The following is a 20,233-nucleotide window of genomic DNA, read 5'->3' as shown; positions in this document are numbered from 1 at the left end:
GCTGAACTCACCCCCAAGGTGTTACACCCTTAATTCTACCCAGAATTATGCCAAACCAACCAGTGGACTAATTAGTAACCACACACTGTTGATCCCAGCATCACACACTCTAGATCCAGCCACCCCCGAAAAGGCTCATGAGGTTTTGGGAGGACATCTAGACACAAGCCATAACAATAAGGAACAGTCCAAATGTAAGTGCAACGGACCTAGAAAGAATGGGAAAATTATTGCTGGGTAATGAGCTTAGGCTGGTTCATCTTTCACCGCTGGGGAGACTGAAGGAGGGGCTGTAGGCACAAAGGCAATCAAGCCCAGTACATGGGCCTTGTGGAAACACTGGTTATATAAAGATTGTTCACTTCCAGCTGCAGTTTCTGGGGGAGGGGAAGGAAGCGCCATGAAGGAGAAAAGGAAGAAAGGGACAAGTTCAACTCCAGCTTTAAAAAGTTGTGCTTTTCCCCTCCCTCCCCACTTGGACCCTTAAGAAGAAAATCTTTCATCCTCCAAGACCTATGTAAGACCCCAGAAAGACTCCTGTCTTTTTTGAAGACTGACTGTGTGTGACATATTCAGGGCCCAGACTTTGGTGTTCTACGCAAGGCCGCCACTTCCTTTGTGACTTGGGAAAACTAACCAGTTTTCTAAACCTTTGCTTTTTCTTCTGTGGAGGGGAGACTAATGCCACTAACTGCATCGTATCATCTGAGGCTTTAATGAGTGAATGTGTTTAGTGAGTTCAAGGCTGTGCTACTGATAAAGCATGCTGCTCAGGAACTGAACAGTGCTGGCGAAGAAACAAGAGGAGCTAAGGTGGTTTAGGAGGCCCTCCTCCAAGCGGCATGGTGGCACGCTGCACTATAGAGACCTGAAGTGCATGGAGACCAGAATAGTGACCCCTCCCCCAGTCCTGCTGAGCTGCAGCCTGCATGTCAGAGCCCTGGGAATTCATAGGCTAGAAGCACTCATTCAAAGCCCAGCTTGTGACCTCACCCACTCTGGTTTGAGGTGCACAGCTTCACGAATGTCCATCCTTGGGTGAATTCCTTAAGTTCCTGTGTTCCACATTCCTGTCCTGAAGGACCTCCTATCTACTCTCAGGGCTGTGCAGAAGATGAAATGAAAGCACGCTCGCCTCGATGTGTGAGCACTGAGCATGGAGTCTGGCTCACAGGGAGACTTCAATATCCACTGTGTCATTTAATTTAACTCGCATCCACAAAGCTCAGACTTGGACCCAGGGCAGCCTGAACTTACCCCGGCCCACGTTCAGGTCCCCTTGATTGGCACAGTCGCTATCAACCCTTAAAGATGGATGGCACTCGTATCTCCATTCCTTGCAGAAGCCCTTGTCTCAGGGCCACCACTGATGCTTTTCCTGAGGAAACCAGGCCCTTCCTGACCCTGAGGGTCCTCAGTCATTCAGACGGTTCACAGCAGTGCACCCCTCCCAAACCCCTCACAAACCTCACCGCTTGCAGCGCAGAGCCCAAGCTGGGCTCTCAAATACCAGACATTTTTCCCACTATTATCTATAAGCAGGGGCCGGAGAATTCCCTCTGGACTGAGTTTGTTTCTGCAAAATGGACTGTTTGGGCAATGACTTTTCCCCTGCTCTGGTGACTTCTGCGTCCTTAATGAAAAGTCCTTTTCAGCCTCAGTCTCTTAGCTCAGTTAAAGTCTGTTCAGCCTGTGTACCATATCTGGAGCCTCGCTGAAGTCCCCAAGTCTACATACCTTACGGCTCATCAGGCACCTCCGGGTTAGAAACTGGCACCATGTGACAGGGACTGGCAATACCCCTCACTGTCTGGGCAGCAAGGAAAAGCAATGAGCTATATGGAAAACTACTAGGAGAGGGAAGGAAGGAAAGAGGGAAGAAGAGAGAGAGAGAGAGAGGGAAAGAAGGAGATTCTAGGTTCCCAGCTGGAATGTGATCAAAAACAGCCTCCTCTTGGGTACAGGGGCACACGCCTGTAATCTCAGTGACTCAGGACACTAAAGCAGGAGGATCACAAGTTTGAGCCCAGCCCAGGGAACTTTGTGAGAATCTTCTTCAAAATAAACAATAAAAAAGGATAGAATATAGCCTGATGGTAGAGTACCTCTGGGTTTGATCCCTCAGTACCTTCAAAAAAATAGCTTCCTTGTCTAAGATTAATGTGAATGTAAACATCAGTCCGGCCAGTTCCTGAGGGGAACCCTGCGATCCACATCAGAAGGGAGTGTGTGGCCACAGTGTCATACCCAGAGGAGGACAGAAGGCTATGCGCTTGGCCTCCTAACCTCTCTCCCCAGGCCTCTTTCTTGGCTCGGCCACATTTGAGGAACCCTGTGTCCAGGAAACACAGCAGAAGGAGCCAGACTATGTGGTTCCCCATGAAGCATTTTCCAGCCAGTGCCTCCGGTGCTGTGACTGCCTCTGTTCAGCATCCAGCAAGCTGTTAATCAGAAAAGCCAACAATCAACACGAGAAAGAGAGAGAGCAGATGTTGGCAAGTATGCCTCAGTCAAGTTATCCGGTTAGCCATCTTCAAGTTCTCTGGCTGCTGGGGGACATAAGAGGAGAACACCGCCCAAACCCCATATTTCATGCTCAGGGCTCAGTGGGCTTGTCTCAGGTGGTCTCCTCAAGGGGAGTAGGCAGGAGGCTTGTCCATGAGAAGATTTTTCCATGAAGAAACCCAAGATTCCAGAAGGAGTCAAACTAGCTAATCAGCACTGACCAAGGCACTTGGCGCCCACTTCCCTCGGTCTGCACTCTCCCCAAAGGCCAGTGCCCAAACTGAAAGTGTTGACCTTCAAGGCCCTTCTGACCTTCTGATGGGAGGATCGGGCACTGGCCTTGGGGCTAGCACCGTGCTGCACTCCCCTTCCTTTGGGCAAAGTCACAGTGACCCCAAGTGGTCACTTTGGTAAGGCACCCACTAAATACCATGTCGGGGGTAAGAAAGTGGGCCGAAGAGGAGGGAGCTGTCCATGTCCCACCACACAGTCAGGACATAAGAGCTTCTGTCCCTCGTTTGGTTAAACGACTGGGGAGATAGCAGCCAGGGGAAAAGCCAGGTGAAATGTTTTAGCTTCTGCTTTGGCTTCTTCAGCAGACAGCTGTTGATTCTAGTAAAGGCCCAGAATGGGGTGTCCCTGAAGGACAGAGGGTGATGAGCCATGTTCCTCGTGAATTTTACTGGCAACAAGAACGTTCCACTTGAGAACACTTCTTAGTCATATTTGTTTTCTTTCTAAATATGGGTTTTATGTCAGGGTAGAGTAGATTGCTTTCCTTGCAGTTGAGTATCATCCACACTCTGAAAGGCAGAGAGATCTACTCAAAAGCCCAACTCATTCACAGAACCCCAAATAAGCACCTTCTCGTGTGAAAAGATATGGGTGAGGAATCCGAGAGCTTAGCTCGCCATTTAACTAGAAAGTACCTGGCTGCCTATCTGCTGTGATTTCAGGGACTCTCAGAAGAGCCTCTGTCACCAGATAACTCTCCATCGATGAAACCTCTGGTCTCCAAACTCTACCATTGGGAAATTTCCCTGTGGGGCACCCTTACATTATGTCTTAATTTTCATAAATAAGTTTTCCCAGATCTGCCTTGGCATGTGCTGTTCGCTCTGCCTGGGATGCCTTTCCTGCACCCAAATGTCCACAGAACCTTCAAAACCAAAGACAGATGTCATTTTTGGAAGTCTTCCATTGCTCTCTACCAACACCAATGTTACCATGCTGCTTCTGTGCCTCAGAGATGGTTTCCCGATGCTATACACTAAAAAAAATTAGATCCTTGGGCCCAAAGACCCAAGAGTCTATTGAGGAGACTGACATGAAAATTAATAGTAACCATATACAGCATAATTGCCATTAAAACTAAAAGATTGATTAAACTCCTTGGGAAAAGAGTCCTCAGTTTGTCCCTCTCTATGCAAACAGGAGGCCAGGGCACTAGGGTCAACAAAAACCCTGTCCTTACTTTGGTGAACTTGAGCTTCACAGGTGAGCTCAGGTATTCAGGGATGGAAAGGGTCCATATTTCTACATATCCATCTGAATCCAACAAAACCTGCAGCCCCCAAGTGCCGTATTCATGTTTTTGCTGGCAAGAGAGAGCAACGTTGGTTTGGGGGCCCCTTCCTCCCCAGCAATTTCTCCACCAGTAGCAGCAAGCATAAGGAATGGGTTTCTTAAGTACCGGGAATGTGAGGCATTCTGCTTTTATCACCACAGTTCTTGCAGTACAGGTAACAATTTTCTCACTTCAATTGCCCTCTAGCCCTAACTAACTTACTGCTGCCTCTGTGCCCCACTCTGACCCCAGAGAATTCCACGTTTCCTTCCCTGCCCCTTTCCTGATATTAGCCAGCTTTCAAAGCCCACCTGAAGTCCCTTCTCTGGCTACTCCAGCCTATGCTGGTCCAATCTTGCTCTGAAGCAGCTCTTGTTAGCACCACCTGGAGTTGTATAAAGTCACCCAAATTGCAGTTTGCTTGCTCCACGCCCCGCTGCCAACCTGTAAGACTCTCAGGGACAGAAGGTGGAGAGAACAGGAGGATTTGGTTCTAAACAAAACTTTTCATTTGTATTAGATGTGTGGCCTTTCCCAAGGCATGGACTTCTCTGAGTCTGTTCACTCATGAGCAATATCCACCCAGCAAAGCCAAGGGGAATTAAATGAAATAACGTATACAATTGTCACAATAGTCTTTACCATCAGACATTTAAAAATTCTCCTTCTTTCCCCTCTTCTGTCTTCCTGCTCTTTTTTCTTCATTGTTCTCCTAGATTATGTATTGCATGGAACTTGGCATATTGTGGGTGTGTTTTAAACAATTAATTACTTTTCAGTACAGATTTCTTTTGATCCCCAAAAGGGCCAGAGTGATGTCTGCTCAGGTCAGCTGGTATCCCCTGCCCATAGTCTTGTGCCTGACACAAAGGAAGCCCTCAATAATATTTGTGGAGTGGATGAAGTGTGTGCTTCCTTCTTATTTTATTAAGATTTCCTTATGTTTCGGAATAACCATTCCCTCAAAGAGTAAGCAAATGCCTGGAGAAAATTAACTTAAAATAATGACTCATAGTCCTTTGGAACAGCAAAAACAAAAATATGAGCTGAATCTAAGCCAATCTAAAGTTAAATTCCAGAGACCCACCTACAGTTTAGGTAGCCAAACATTGTGCAAACCTTGCATCATGATTGGAAATGAATGGGGATGCTTGTGGGGATGCTTTCAGAGAAGAAGGGAGGTGTGGTGAAATTGAAAAGCGTCAACCTCTCACCCAACAGAGGAAGTTCTGTGAGGGATGGAGAATGGTGGTTTCCTCTAGGACAAATTTTCTGAGCCTTTGCTAAGAAAGAGCACAAAGCCATTTATAGGCTACCACTTGCAGAAATTGGATGGAAAAGTAAAGGGAGCACTGATAGAGAGCAATGGGTCCTTTAAAAGCAGGGATTCCCTGGGAGCACAGAGTGCTAATAGGCAAGTGCTCCAAGTATGTCTTGGAGGCACATTTTCTTTTCCAGCAGAACTGCATTTCACCTGCTGGCAAAGAGTCACAACTCACTTGTACCGCAGGAAGAAAGCTGCTAAAAATCAAAGAAAGCAGCAGGCATGAGCCCGTGAGCCAGTCCCACTTCCCCATCCCCTAGACAGAAAACCTGGGAAGAAAGTGCTTTAAATTCACCTCTGCCATTTTCTGGGAGAAGACGATTCTGTTGTAAATTATTGAACGTTTCATTTAAGCTTCATAAATAAGAAACTCGGATGAAAATGTTAACATGTTAGATCCGTTTGGCAACATATAATTTCTGTCTTACTCCCTCAATCTGTCACCCTTCATCTGCGTTGGAGAATTTCTACTTCATTATAGGCAATTGAAGGTCTCAATCAGCTGCCTGGGAAAAGTAGTTTATGTCCCAAAAGTAATCTAATTTCTCCAGTGGGGAGGATATACCTGGGATTCACCAAAAGTATTGTTGGAGATAAATATGTGTTTGGAACAGATCTGGAAGCAGGGCAATCACCCACTCAAACTAGAGGCAGGCAGCCGCCCCAGCCAGGGCAAGCTGCTCACTGACACCTGGACATCCTGGTTCCCATCAGAGTCGACAGGCTAAGCCTCAGCAAATCAACAACTACAGCTGTGCCTAGGACCAACCTGTGCATGTCTGGGAGTCTGGGACACTTTCTACAGCTGATGACACCACTTGTATAAAAGAACTCAAAACTTCACAGTAGTCTCGGTGCTGGGTAATAATACTCCTGGGTACTGTCACTGTGGGTCAGGAGACGTCCTTTAAACACAGGGATGCTTTTACTCCTCACAATGACCTTCTGAGATAGAAACGATTATTATTCCCATTCTACAGAAACTGAGGCCCAAAGATGTTAAGTCATCAAAATCACACATGTGGGAGGTGCCAGACCCTGAATATAAAAGGTAGTAGGTCAGACTTCTAAGTCTGTCAGAATTCACACTTTACTTCCACTGATGTTAACATGTTGGACAAAGAAAGAACTGAGGGCTAGGAAAGGGAAGAAACTGGTTTGGGAAGGAAAAGAGAGGGCTGATCCTAATGCCTGCCCAGACAGGGCTCAGCGTGGCATTCCTTCAAGATAGCCTGACCAGCACATATCAAGATATCTATTGTGTGGGCTGCATTAAAGTTGGGGGATCCTCTGGCTAAACCTCTGGAAGCGATTATCCCCTTAGCCAAACCAAGCCATAAGCTGTTTGTTTCAGGAAGGCTTCTCCAAGCACGTCCTAGCAAAATCATTTCTATTACCTCAGGAATCTCAGGGAAGTCATACTGCCTTAAGGACCAGGTGAGTTGGGGGGCTGAGCAAGGCCTTGCCATTCTGATTAAAAAAAAACCTGAACCCTGAGGCCAGAAGTTTAAGAATCTTCTGTAACTGTGTCTCATTTTTCTTTAGAAAAAGATGGTATACTGAGTTGAACAAAATTCATGTCCAGTTGGAACCTGCAGATATGATCTTATTCGGAAAGAGGTTCTTGGGAGATGTGCTCAATTTAAAATGAGGTCATACTGGATTACAGTGTGACTGGTGTCCTCATAGAATGAGAGAACACAGACACACAAAGGCAGAGGTCACAGTGATGTGGCTATAAGCCACAGCCAAGCATTGCCGGTAACCACCAGAACCCAGGAAGAGGCAAAGAAGGATTTTCCCTTAAACCTCCAAGAGGAGCATGGCCATGCTGATGCTCAGAATTTAGACTTCTAGACTCCGAAACTGTGAGAGAATGCACTGTTGTTCTTATAAGCCACCAGTTTACAGTAACTTGTAAGAGTAGCTGCAGGAAACAACACAAATGAAAAAGAGACCTCCCATCCCACCTTCCTCCCAAAGACTAGTGAGGCTCCAGAGCACACTCAATTTCAAAAAGTGCATAGATGCAGGATAATATAATGATAATCCATGGTTCTGTGGAGCCCATACATAACACCACAGAAGCATACCAGGCATTGTCTGGCTGACTACTGGAAGACCCAGAAGATGACCATTTGATTTTCTACAACCTCAGGCTTAAAAACAAAGATAAGTTTGATGCCAGTCAGTGGTGGTGTAATGGAATAATAATCCCCAAAGGTGTCCACATTCTAATTCCTAGCCCTTGTGTCACTTTTATGTGGCAAAAGAGACTTTGCAAATGTGATGAAATTAACAATCCTAAAATGAGGAAAATCATCCTGTACTATCCAGATAATCCCAAAGTAATCCTTACAAGATAGATGCAGAGAGGTCAGAGTAGATATGACAGTGAAAGCCACAATCGGATGAGAAACAGATGTGACAATGCTGAGGTGCTGGCTTTGAAGATAGATTACGCAGCCATCAGCCAAGGAGTGCACGCAGCCTCCAGAAGCTGAAAAGGGTGAAGAAATGGATTCTCCTCAGGGGCCTCAGAGGGCATATAACCCTGCTAAACCATTTTAGACTTCAAACTTCCTGGATTATAAGATCATAAAGTGCCATTGTTGTAAGCCACTGAATTGCAGTGATTTGTCACAGCAGCAATAGGAAACTAATACAGAAGTCAAAACAATTGGTTTGAAAATAAACGTGGAAGAGGCCAGGGAGATACCCCAGAGAATTCCAGACACTCTGGAAGCCTGTCAGTGATTCTTTATAATGAACCCCTACGGGATTTTTTCAGAGGCTTGTGCCCTTTAGTTGGACAGTTTTTTATATTTCTTCCACCTTCCTGGAGTCCATCAGAAGTCATGCTAAGATGGGAGCCATGGCTCTAGGCCTAAGTTGCTGAGTTTACTGGGGGCTTCCCAGGCCATTACTTAAAGGCCAGACAGCCCCATGTACAGAGAAAAAGTCCTTCTACATTGATCTCTAGAAAGGACACCAGAGTCTACACATAGCCTCAGTTCCTATCTATAAAACTTGGGTGTGATCCTCAGATACAACATTCAAGAAATGCTTTAAAGACCCATGCCCCCATTGTAGCTCTCAATTACATGTTCCCCAAATTCACAGTTTAAACTAGGACCTGCTCTACAAGTCCTAGCCAACCTGGTACTCTAAGCATACAGGTATCCAAACTTCTGAAGGTCACTAACAAAGGCAGCCTCACCACCCTTCAGAGACCTGCAACCTAGAGGAAGCTGGGCACAAGCAAGCTCATCTTATTGGCTTGGTGTGGATGTCCTAAGTAGGAAAATGGGACTTTCTCATGAAGGAAATCAAAAGAGGACTCAGGGAAAACTAAACACAAGACCTGAACAGAAGTCTAAGTTATTTTCTTCCCTTTCAGCCTTCCCCACCCCCGACACAGAGAATAATGTTTGTTTCTGCATCTACTGATAGATCTGGTACCTGGCACTGAGTATGGAGTTGGAATATCTGCCATTATGAACTCACAGCAAAGCGTGCCAGCCACCATGAATGCCAGGACTGGTGAGTAGGAGGGTGGGGGAAACAGAAGTTAGCCTGAAAGCTGAGAAGCCATAGGGACCTATTCTGCCAAGACCTCTCGTAAGTCTATGCCCCCAAGTGAACAGGGCCCTCATGACAATCACCAAGCTAGAGACAACATTCAGCTATGAATAACCAACTCCTGATGTCAGCATAGAATTCCATCATCTTTCCCGTAGATCTGTGCATGGTCCTCCCAATATGAAAGCCTACCCAGAGCTGAGCAGGGCAGAGATGGAAAATCCCAAAATTCTGGTGCTACAGCAGGCTGTATATCTACCTAGACCACATGACAATAGGCAGAATGGGGTGAGTGTCCTCAGCCTGTACAACAGAAGTCCTCGAAAAGGCTAATGGAGGAAATAATGTACTAAATCCAAGAGCAGTGAAAAAAAAAAAAAAAAAAGTCCACTGGAGACCCTGCTGCTCTAGCACCAACAGTTTTGTTTCTAAATCTTAGGTAAATTTCAAAATAACTCCAGTGCTCAGCTATAAGCAATCTGGGCTGAGCTGGGCTGGGGACTTTGGACTAATCACTATCCCCAAGATTCAGTCTAGAACAAGCAGTCTTACTAGAGAAGCACACGATAAGAGTCTCCAGGAGTCCTCACATCAAGTCCTCTGTGCACCCATTGTTAGGCCAAGTTAAAATAATCTCACAGACAGAAACAGAAAGAAACCAAGGAGAACTTCTTTTGCCAGGAATTTCACATTCCTAATTGGTGGTGGTTCCAGTTTTGTTCTGGTTGACTTACTGAGAACGGTTGGGTGAAAATTAATAGGGAGAGTTTGAAAATACCCAGCCAGCTTTGCCCCAGAGGTGGATGCATTCAAGTGATGTCAGGCCTAATAATAATGTTTGATGAGCCATTGTTCGTGTTTTGAAAGGAAACTGCTTAACAAAATGTGAGATGAGCGTCAACAATGACATGCTAAAACTCACGGTGGGCAGTCTTACTGATATCTTGGACACACATAGGGTGGCCAATAGATATTGGTCATCCAAATAAGCCACTTATGTTGACCCACAGAACTTGACAGTCCCCGAGACCTCATGGTGACAGCCTCCTCAGAGACCTCCATTTCCCTCATCTGGACCAAGGCCAGTGGTCCCATTGACCACTACAGGATTACCTTTACACCATCCTCTGGAATTGCCTCAGAAGTCACTGTGCCCAAGGACAGGACCTCGTATACATTGACAGATCTGGAGCCTGGGGCAGAGTACATCATCTCCATTACTGCTGAGAGAGGTCGGCAGCAGAGCTTGGAGTCCACTGTGGATGCCTTCACAGGTACTAGAATGGTGGAAATCTTAGCCAGGTTCAAGGATCAGAGGATCTTCACATGAGAAAGTCATCCAGGGAATCCACTCTTCCAAAGTCCCATTTCCTTTAGAGAAAGAAGAAAAAAAGATTGTAGAAAAAGAAGAGACAGAAAGAAAACTAATACATGCATCAAGTGGGAATTGCTAGTAGTAAAGGGGAAAGGTGAGCAATGATGCTGCATGCCTGAAAATGTATATCTGGTGTCCTGAAGCCTGGACACAATAGCTGATTCTGTCCATCTTTCGCTTTCTGCACAAACTCAGTGGGAAATCTAAGCATCCATGAGATCATGGTAAATTCCTTCCAGAAGAGAGGTTTTAAATCTTAATCTGTATAATGAATAACTCACAGAGGTATTTCTGGTTTTATCAGAATTGATTTTTTAGTATATGGCTTGGGAAAAGTAGAATAGACAGGACTGGAGTGTAGGGAGATGGAACCTCTGGGCAGTGAGTAAAGATGTAACTCTTATTAGCAAGGAGAGCAGATCCAGTCACTTAAGTAGCTCTTCTAGCTCAATGGCTGTCACATCACCTGTGCTTCAGAACCATCCACCTTCTATATTTTTCAGGTTTCCGCCCTATCTCCCATTTGCACTTTTCTCATGTGACATCCTCTAGTGTCAACATTACGTGGAGTGACCCATCTCCCCCAGCAGATAGACTCATTCTGAACTACAGTCCTCAAGATGAAGAGAAAGAAATGATGGAGGTCTCCTTGGATGCCACCAAGAGGCATTTTGTCCTGATGGGTTTACAACCAGCCACTGAGTATATTGTCAACCTGGTGGCTGTCCATGGCACGGTGACTTCTGAGCCCATCATGGGCTCGATCACCACAGGTAAGACGGGAAGACTTGGCAGCAATTGATGAAAATGGATCACACAATAGCCTTTGACAAATCAATTAAATGTAGAAAGAAAAATACTCACAGTGTAGGGGACTCCCTCTATGGCCAGAGAGAGTCTATGAGCTGCTCTCAAACAGCCACTTCTTCCAGTGCTGCATAAGATGCATAAGATAGGAAACTCCAATTTGGAAGGCAAGACAGATTCAGTGTCTTGAGGAGGGTAAGGCTTAAATGTATTGGTCAGGAGATCTACCAGCCCAAGGTAAATCCCTGAAGAAAGCTGGTTTCCAAGAGGAACCTCTCTACAGTGGATAGCCATCTGTTCCCACTCTGGAGAGATATCTTCTGACTGCCCAACAAGATCACTAGTGCAAATGATGCCTCCTCAGAAAAACACGGCTCTAACATGCAACTACACAGCAACCTTGCACTCAAAAATTGGGGTTGATTTGTACATTGTTTGGAAAACACAATGTACAAATCTCAGAGAAAACTCGAGATGAATTGGATTATTTTTATCTCACTATTTTCAAATCCAGTCCCAAATATGAGGCTTATATGGCTAAGAATATATGTGTTTGGGTAGTCCACTGACAAGAACTCACAAACCAGACTAGTGGATTAAACACTCATAAGACTCAACCCTGCAATTCCCTAGCAGTCAGTAAAAGAAAAAACTATACAGTCTAAATGAAACACAATTTAGGAAAGTGGATTTGTTCTGGACTTGTGCTCTGAAATCCCACTACAGTCAATAGACAGTTTTTCCAAATTGAACCAAAGTGGCTGCTAAAAAATAAGAGATAGCAGCAGAATTGGGTTTTTCCAAAAGAAGTTTCCCCCAGAGGAAATAACTATGTTATTCCCAATTCAAAACAAATAATGGCACTCACAACAAGGTTCCTAGTTGGCCTTCAGATAATAGGAAATATTTACTGCATGGACATAGTCCCTGCCATCTTAGCTTTCTGTTGTTAAAATGCTCTCCAAAAATATTGCTTTGGCCATACTCACAGGTTTCATGGGAGACATAAGACTGACCACGATTTTAAGAATGATTAATTACATCTTAGTCTCTGGGACACCATTGACTCTTGAGTAACATAGAACTGGGGATAAAAGTTCCTTTTTCACATTGTTCTTTCTCTCCTTTTCTCACAACCACCTGGATCTTTGTAGGAATTGATCCCCCCAAAGACATCACGATTAGCAATGTTACCAAGGACTCAGTGATGGTCTCCTGGAGCCCTCCCGTTGCATCTTTTGATTACTACCGAGTATCGTATCGACCCACCCAAGGTAATAAAATGATTTGAGTTCTGAAAGATAAGTGGGACTTGGAGTTCAGTGCAGATTATTATTGGAAAATTATCATAGCCCACAGGACATCAGCCCCTGCCTGCATTTTAACTCCTCTCTGTGGCGTGATCCCTCAAAATGAGTGTGTCAGTGAAAGACGGACTTACCAAAATTTCTCAAAATAGGCTGGACTACATTTACCCACAAAGTAGGCCCTCTGCTAGCAAAGGTAGCCCTCACCATTATCTAGGTCATGCAATAAGAAACAAAGAGCCCTAAATGAGTTTGCCAGGAGCCAGGCTATTTTTCTGAGAAAGTCCAAGACTCAAACTCAACAGAGCTAAAGACCCAGCAGAGCCAGATGGATCTTGGAGAGGATCACAGTGACACAGTCCTGTTTCTGCCATTCCAGCCAAGTTATGAGTCAGAGAAAGTTGGTACAGAACTTGCCTGAATCCTGCCGGTTCTTACTGGTGTATGTGGCGCTGCTAACAAAGTAGAAGTTTGGCTTAATTCCAGTCAGGGTAGAATAGCTTTCCAGAGCATCCTGTCCCTGGGCTGCACAGGTGTCCTCTTTGCAGATGTGCCCTCTATACTGCATGAACAGAACTGCCTCAGAAACCAACTTCTTAAAAAACCACCTAATAAATGAAGGATGGGACTAGCACGCAAGGTCTCTTCTCACTCCAACAGTCCCGGCCGTGAAACACTTATCCCTCCTTGCTGAGTTCTCACACCCATCTGCGCTTCATGACAGAGTACCCCTATGTAGACTGTGCTGTGGACCACATTGACGAGAAAGTTTCAAACACTAACTATGAACTCTGCTTTCCTTAGTGGGACGGCTGGACAGCTCAGTGGTACCAAACACCGTGACAGAATTCACCATCACCAGGCTGTACCCAGCTACTGAGTATGAAATCAGCCTCAACAGTGTTCGGGGCAGGGAGGAGAGTGAGCGCATCTGTACCCTCGTGCACACAGGTAGGTATATCTCCCTGCTGTGTGTCAAATCAGGACACCAGCTGAGGACTTACTGCAAATAGAAGAGGCAAGGAGTGAAGCTGTTCTGGCTCATACAGAGGAGACTGGATCCAGGATCAGGGTCTGTGGGTCTGTTCCCAGGGCTCCTCCAACTCACTATCATGCAAGATAATTGGCAAATTCTTTCTTTACTGATAGTCCTGTCTCATAAAAGGAGCTTGGTGAGTCATCGCCTAGAGGAGTCTTTCTGGTTTACATTAGGAATTTACATGGAACTTGCAACACGAATAGTGCGCTTCCAAAGACACATGGTAGAAGTGAATTCTAGGACCGATGAGAACATCTTGTCTTATGTTTAAAAATACTCAGAGAAGGAAAGTTCACCTCAAAGAAAAAGAGTTGTTATTCAAGTAAGATGAAAATCGGGGTCATGAGCTTGCTCATCATATATGGCCAGAACCCACCAAGTAAGTACATTTGCTCCTGCTTCATGCTCCAGAAAGGAAGAAAGCCTTAAAGGCCATGACCCTCTCACTTCAGCCAATGTGCAGGGACAGTGTGTAGTCCGTGTTCTCCCAGCCCTGTAATCAGATCTAAGTATTCTGAGTTCTCAATCAAAAGGGAGGTAAAAGGGGTGACCATCCTGCACTACGGGAAAGTGGGGAAGAAGTCCCACACATGTCTTTCTCTAGAAAATAAGCCCCTTTGGATGAGTCTACAGCCAGGTCTCCCTCAGTAGCTCCCCTGCTCCTCCTTCTGGCTCCTCCGTCACTGCACCATGCAGAAATAGCAAAGATTTGCCATTGGACACAGCCAAAATTTTCTTTCCTTATTGTCCAGACCGAACCTCCAAGTTAAGCCATTATTCCCACAGCAGATAGAAAACATCTGGCTTGCTTCATGAAGAGTACACCTGGATTTCCTGAAGCTGCTTATTTCCCTGGAGAATAGTATTTCCCAAATGAGGGAAATGTGACTTGAAATTCCCCACCACTGTTATAGATGTTCTAACAAGCTTAAAATCAACATTTTATTTTTTTTTTTAGGATGGCCAATAAGTCTTTCAGAAATATAAAATTTATATTTTTGGAGACAGCACAGAATAGTCTAAACTTTCCCAGTTTATTTCCGTGTGTATGAATGCAAGTAACCCAACTATGCTTTTTTAATTTAAACCTTACCTGAACTCCTAAATTACCTACGATCATTAATGTAGCTGGTCAATAAAGGTAGACCAGAAAAAAATAACCAATGAGCCAGAAAAAGCCTCCTTTCCATCTTCCTGAAAATCCCAGAAAATTGTGTTACTTCTCACTGAAGACAATAAAATGGATTTTAAAAGCCTCCTACTCCCAAGATGAAAAAGAGCAGCAACTCCAGTCAACAGCTTATTCCTCAGGGTCTTGGCCTGAAGCAGCAAGTATTTCTAAAGCAGATGTTCAGTGGTACACCAACCCAAACTGCCCTCCTTCAAGTTCAAGTAGAGCTATTTCCACAACTTGCAATAACTAGAAATATCTTTGTTTGTTACTGTTTTAATGCAAAGTCTCTAATCTCACAACTTTTAGAAATGGGAGTTCCTTCAGGATATCAAGCTTGTCTCTGAGAAATCAAGTCAACTGTAGTTTAATAAGGGTTTCATTTGAAGAGCTCTGAAAGCACGGATTACTGATAAAAGTCACTTTAAAATTATAAAAATATTTTTTACTTGTCACTTTGTAATGAGGGACATAGGCAGGCAAAAACAACAAACCCTTCAATTAGAGAACAGGGGCAGATCAAAAGCAGATCTTGGTTCCCAAAGTAAGTTGTGTAAACCTAAACTTAAAATAGCTAAACTATTGTAATAACAAGAATTGAAACCTGAACTATTGTAATCCTGACTTCATGGGATTTGTGGAAGAGAAGCACAGTAATAACGCAAAGGTATAGCATGAGCAAGTAAGAATAGGGAGATGGTCCCATGACAAGCAAATTTGGCTCCTCCAGCAGACATTGTTGGCCTTCCTCAGCCTGTAAGAATACCCTTGGCTCTCAATGCAACAAAAAGTATACCACGGACTCAGTCCAGGGTGACCCTTGTGAGTAGTGAAGCAAGAAATCAGTAATTGCGTACAACCTTGGAGACAACCTGAATTCCATGCAGCCATTCCACAAGTCCTCACTGAATACCTTCTTAGTTCTCAGCACTGGGAGACCATGGCACTTCCTGAAGTTCACCAATGGAGATCTTTCCACAAGGCACACCCTACATTTATGAAAGTGTAAATAGACCAGAAAGCATAGTTATCTCATTTACCTAAGAGTTAAAACAATTTCTATACATTCTTAGGTTCTCTACAATTAATTGCTTAAAACACAAAGATCACCTTGAAATCCCCCATATCACCTCTACAGTGCTCTGCAGATAAGTAACTGATGAAGGAAGATCTGGTGTCTGTTGAAGGAGAACTGGATACTCGAGAGGAAGGAGGAAAGGCAGATGAGGCTGATGGAGTCAGAGGGGAGAAAGAGAAGTCTTCACCCCTCTGTACCCAACTCTACCAGCACAGCAGTAGATACACATCATGAGTAAAATTTCTGACAGTTTACTGCACGTCCACCCTACAGCTTCTCTCCCCCTCAACTGATATTCTCCCACTGTCTTTCAGCCATGGATAACCCTGTGGATCTGATTGCTACCAACATCACCCCAACAGAAGCCCTACTGCAGTGGAAGGCACCTGTGGGTGAAGTGGAGAACTATGTCATTATCCTCACACACTTCACAGGTGAGTATCTTCAGGTCTATGCACCAGGAAGGTAGGAATGGTGGGTACCAGGCCAATGATGTCAGGTTTGGCGTGGTAGAGCACTCCTGTAATCCCAGCACTCTTGAGAGGCTGAAGCAGAAGGATCACAAGTTCAAGCCCAGCTTTGGCAACTTCTCAAGAACTCCCTTGAAGTCAAAAATTTAAGAAAGTTCTGTGGGTGTAGCTCAATGTGAAGGCCCTATGTTCAATCTCCAGTGCTGCCAAAAAAAAAAAAAGCATTTTATCACCCTGAGGGGCAAATTCGAAATTTCCCTGATTCCCTGCTTCATTTATGCTATAAAGCCCTCAAGATATCCTCAAACTCTGAAAACTATCAACTATAGGAATTGCAAAAGCTAAATCTGAAAGGTGTGAAAAAGGCATGTAACCAGAAGAAAATACCAAAAAAAAAAAGAGAAATAACACTTGAACTCATAACTGAGCAAAAACTTGCCCTGAAATACTACTGACAAGAAAGCAGAATTTTTTGGATGTGTACAGAGCAAGAAAAACATGGAAGTTATAAGACCAAGCTTGCAGCAGACAATACATGATAAAAGATGACAAAGGATTCAGAGCTGCTAAACTCTTCTGTAGTTTTCGTCTTCTCTACCCATTCCAGTCCAAAAGGTTGAACCAGCGTGAAATCTTGAATTTCAATGTCATCTGCATCATGCTTGTTCACCTTGCATTATTTGAAGGTGAATAGAGAAGTTCAAAGCAAAATAGTGCTGCATACTCTAGTCTCTAGGCTTAGGAAAACTATTTCCCTTCCTAAATTAAACATGTGATCACAGAATTGTTGCAGGTTATATTCAGACAGAGAACAAAGATACCAGAAAACAGAAGGCAGGCAGATGTCTTGACTTTTCAAAGTGTGGCAGAAAAACCAATTCTGTAAGTTGCAAAGAACTAAAAGTATTGTAAAAGCATGGGAAAGTAAAAACTAAAACAGACTATTAAAACTATAAAAACGTAAAAGTAGTTAGTGATGGCTACATATCACCTCAGGTTCACTAAGAGTGAGTACCATCAAAACTGTTTTATGTCCTGGTTTTTTATTGGCATATTTGTGTTTCAGCAAAGCATTAGAAAACTGCATCTTATTTAGTCTTTAGTTAAAGATGGAAAACATATGATGGATCATATTTGGAGTTAGCTTGAACTGTCGCTGATTGAGTGATTCTAACCAAAGAATGGATATCACTACTGTGGATATAGCTGAACTTCCCTGTATTCATGCACAACTGATCTCAACTCCCTCCACCCTTCTGTGCATGTCATGATCTGCATTCTTCACTCTCACCATGGTTTCTTAAGCATTTGCACATGTTGCTTCCCCTGCCAAGACATTATCTCCCTGCAGTTCTACCTAGAAAACCCACCCTTAAAATCTTAACTTCAACACTCTCTTTTCTGTCAAAACTTCCTTGGGTACCTTACAGCAGTAAGACATGGGTACAAAGCACAGTTGCATCATAGAAATTCACTTCTATTCATTTAACAAGTGCTTTTAGTTCTCTCCCTTGGGAAATACAGTTGATAAGATTATACAGATTCAGAACCAAATCATGAGGTCTTATCTTCATGAAACAAGTGTTTAGTGGTGATTCAGAGAAGTAAGTAGTTACAGCGATGTGTACAGTGTCATGATATGGGCAGACATGGAACATGGTGGACTACATCTGATGGGCCACTATGATTTGGGGTCAGGGTTGAAAGAAAGAAAGGAGGAAGAAGGTAAAGTCAAAGAACCTGAAGAGGAGAAAAAAAGAGAATTCTAAGAAAAAGCACAGCCTGTCTGCATTTTCAAAGGTATGAGAAAGCATGAGGAGTTTGAGAAACTGCCCCCTGTATGGTATGGCACGCAATGACTGATGACAGAACATCTCAGATGGGTATATTACAAAGGTAGTCATTGTGTATGGTCTTCCAAAGAGTTAGTTTCTATTTTAACTTGTTTGCATGCTTTTCTATATGTACAGACCACAATTAACTTAAAACTTCAGGCCCTACCTACTTTGAAGATGTACTTAATAAACTTGGTTAAATGCTGATTGATTTTGAAATATTCTAATTGCCCAATGGAGGAATTGGCCCTGATGTAATAAACAGTTTTATCAACAGTTTGAATGAACCCAGAGAAGACATGCTTACTAAATTTGTGTATAAAATAAAACTGGGGTTAATACAATCCAAATTCCAAAATACCTTGATAATCTAAAACAGTGGCCCAACTCAATCAACAAGGCAAAAAGCAATAGATATAAATGCAAATCTCTGCCCATGGGTGTAAAAAAATCAACTACAAAAGATTGGATGGGGTGGCAATAAACAAGTTCTTTGATTAGTACTTATCTCAGAATGTGATAACAATAGCAAATGGTTGCCCTAAAGCATAACAAATTAATAAACCAACAGAAATAGAAGCAGACTGACCACTTGTATGGCTGGCCAGTGCATCTCAAGTATTGTTCTCAATTCTACCCCAAGTTTTGCATTTCGGCAGGGACACTTATCAGTGTCCCAATTACTTGTTCAAAGAAAAGCGGCCAGGATTGTGAAGATTTTAGAACTGTTGCATAAATGTAATGAGAGGTGAGGGCTGAATTTTCTTAGTACAAAAAGCACAGCACTTAATTAGGAAGAGCTGTAGGAAATAAAAGCTCACATAGACAAAATATTTAGCTTATTCTAACTATAGAGACCTGAATAGCAGGGAGGAAACTTGGCCTCCACATGATGAACATTTTTCTTAAGTTGTAAAGAGGTGAGGGGGGATTGTCATAGGTATAACATGCCAAGCTCTATAACCTATAAAAGTTATTCCAAAATTCTACAGCATCCAAAGTTTGTGAGATTCCCTTTAGATTCGATAGGTCTTTGCTAAGTCACCCAGGCTTATTCAGTCCTTATCCATATGCATCTGACTGCAGTTGCTGGAGAAACCATCCTGGTTGATGGGCTCAGTGAGGAATTCCAACTTGTGGACCTGCTTCCCAGTACCCACTATACTGTCACCATGTACGCCGCCAGTGGACCTCTGACCAGTGGCACCATCAGCACCAACTTCTCTACCCGTGAGTATATGGTCCTCTGCAGGCCTGATACTCTTGGAGGATTCTGTGGATCTGAAAAATGACTAGTGTTCATGTAGTAGCTAGATCATAGTTTATAGGTTTTGGATAGCACAGCTTTAAGCTCTTTTTATTTTGGCCAGCTGTAGCCCAAATTCAGTGAAAGTGAGCTGCAGCTCTCGGCCAGTAGACACATGTCTCTTTTCTATTCTCCCTGGGATCTATGTGATAGTGGGAGAACCAATACAGCCCAATACTAAAAATGCATCTGGCCCAGAAAAGTCTGATGGGTACTAAAAAGATGTATATCGGGGAGAGAGATGTTGGGTGGGATCATGAGCAGGAAAATAATAGACAAAGGTAAAATGTTTTAAATTCAAGCAAGCACTCACAGACTGTGGTTGACCAGGGTCAGGGTCCCAGGAATAGAAGTTCCAGATTGGAAGACATCATTCCCAAGCCCTGAGGCATAAGTCAGGGAAGTGGGGGAGTAGCTGAAAGAATGGTCATGACTCTAAATGATCATCTTCTGACTCAGGAACGCCCTTTACGTCCCTGTCCAAATTAGAATTGGGGTCAGTATGTGAGCAGCCCCGTGAGCACAAAAGTGGTCAAGGAGATCGCCGGGTCTGCAAACAAGTAGGGAGGCCCTGGAGAAACAGGTTCACCATGGCATTTTCTTCCTTTGCAGTCCTGGATCCTCCAGCAAACCTGACTGCCAGTGAAGTCACCAGACAGAGTGCACTGATCTCTTGGCAGCCTCCCAGGGCAGAGATTGAGAATTACATTCTGACCTATAAATCTATGGATGGAAGCCGCAAAGTAAGAATTTGCTGGAAAGGGGCATGTCCATTTCTCCCTTGCAGTGGCACGTGAAAATTGACAGAGGAGTGACCTGTGGAAATTGCAGGAAGGAGGAAGAAAGCGATTCATAGGAAACCAACTG

General features: G+C 43.9%; 1 protein-coding gene across 3 annotated transcripts in view; it reads left to right on the top strand.

Moving 5' to 3' along the window:
- Tnr (tenascin R) overlaps window positions 1–20,233 on the top strand; it is a 504,972-nt gene that overhangs the window by 371,539 nt on the left and 113,200 nt on the right. For all 3 annotated transcript variants that reach the window (XR_001236464.1, XR_001236463.1, XM_013520943.1), the window contains exons 10-17: window positions 8,850–8,939; window positions 9,989–10,252; window positions 10,857–11,126; window positions 12,315–12,434; window positions 13,272–13,418; window positions 16,070–16,189; window positions 19,147–19,290; window positions 19,979–20,109. Coding sequence is in view for 1 of the 3 variants with exons in the window: in XM_013520943.1 (XP_013376397.1) it covers window positions 8,850–8,939; window positions 9,989–10,252; window positions 10,857–11,126; window positions 12,315–12,434; window positions 13,272–13,418; window positions 16,070–16,189; window positions 19,147–19,290; window positions 19,979–20,109 (1,286 nt within the window). In the remaining 2 variants the exon portion in view is untranslated. The remainder of the gene's footprint in view (window positions 1–8,849; window positions 8,940–9,988; window positions 10,253–10,856; window positions 11,127–12,314; window positions 12,435–13,271; window positions 13,419–16,069; window positions 16,190–19,146; window positions 19,291–19,978; window positions 20,110–20,233) is intronic.

Source organism: Chinchilla lanigera, unplaced genomic scaffold (assembly GCF_000276665.1).
Source record: "Chinchilla lanigera isolate Chin_1 unplaced genomic scaffold, ChiLan1.0 scaffold00005, whole genome shotgun sequence".
NCBI classification, from domain to species: Eukaryota; Metazoa; Chordata; class Mammalia; order Rodentia; family Chinchillidae; genus Chinchilla; species Chinchilla lanigera.
Note: the sequence above shows the minus strand (reverse complement) of the source record. Positions and strands in the feature narration are given on the sequence as shown.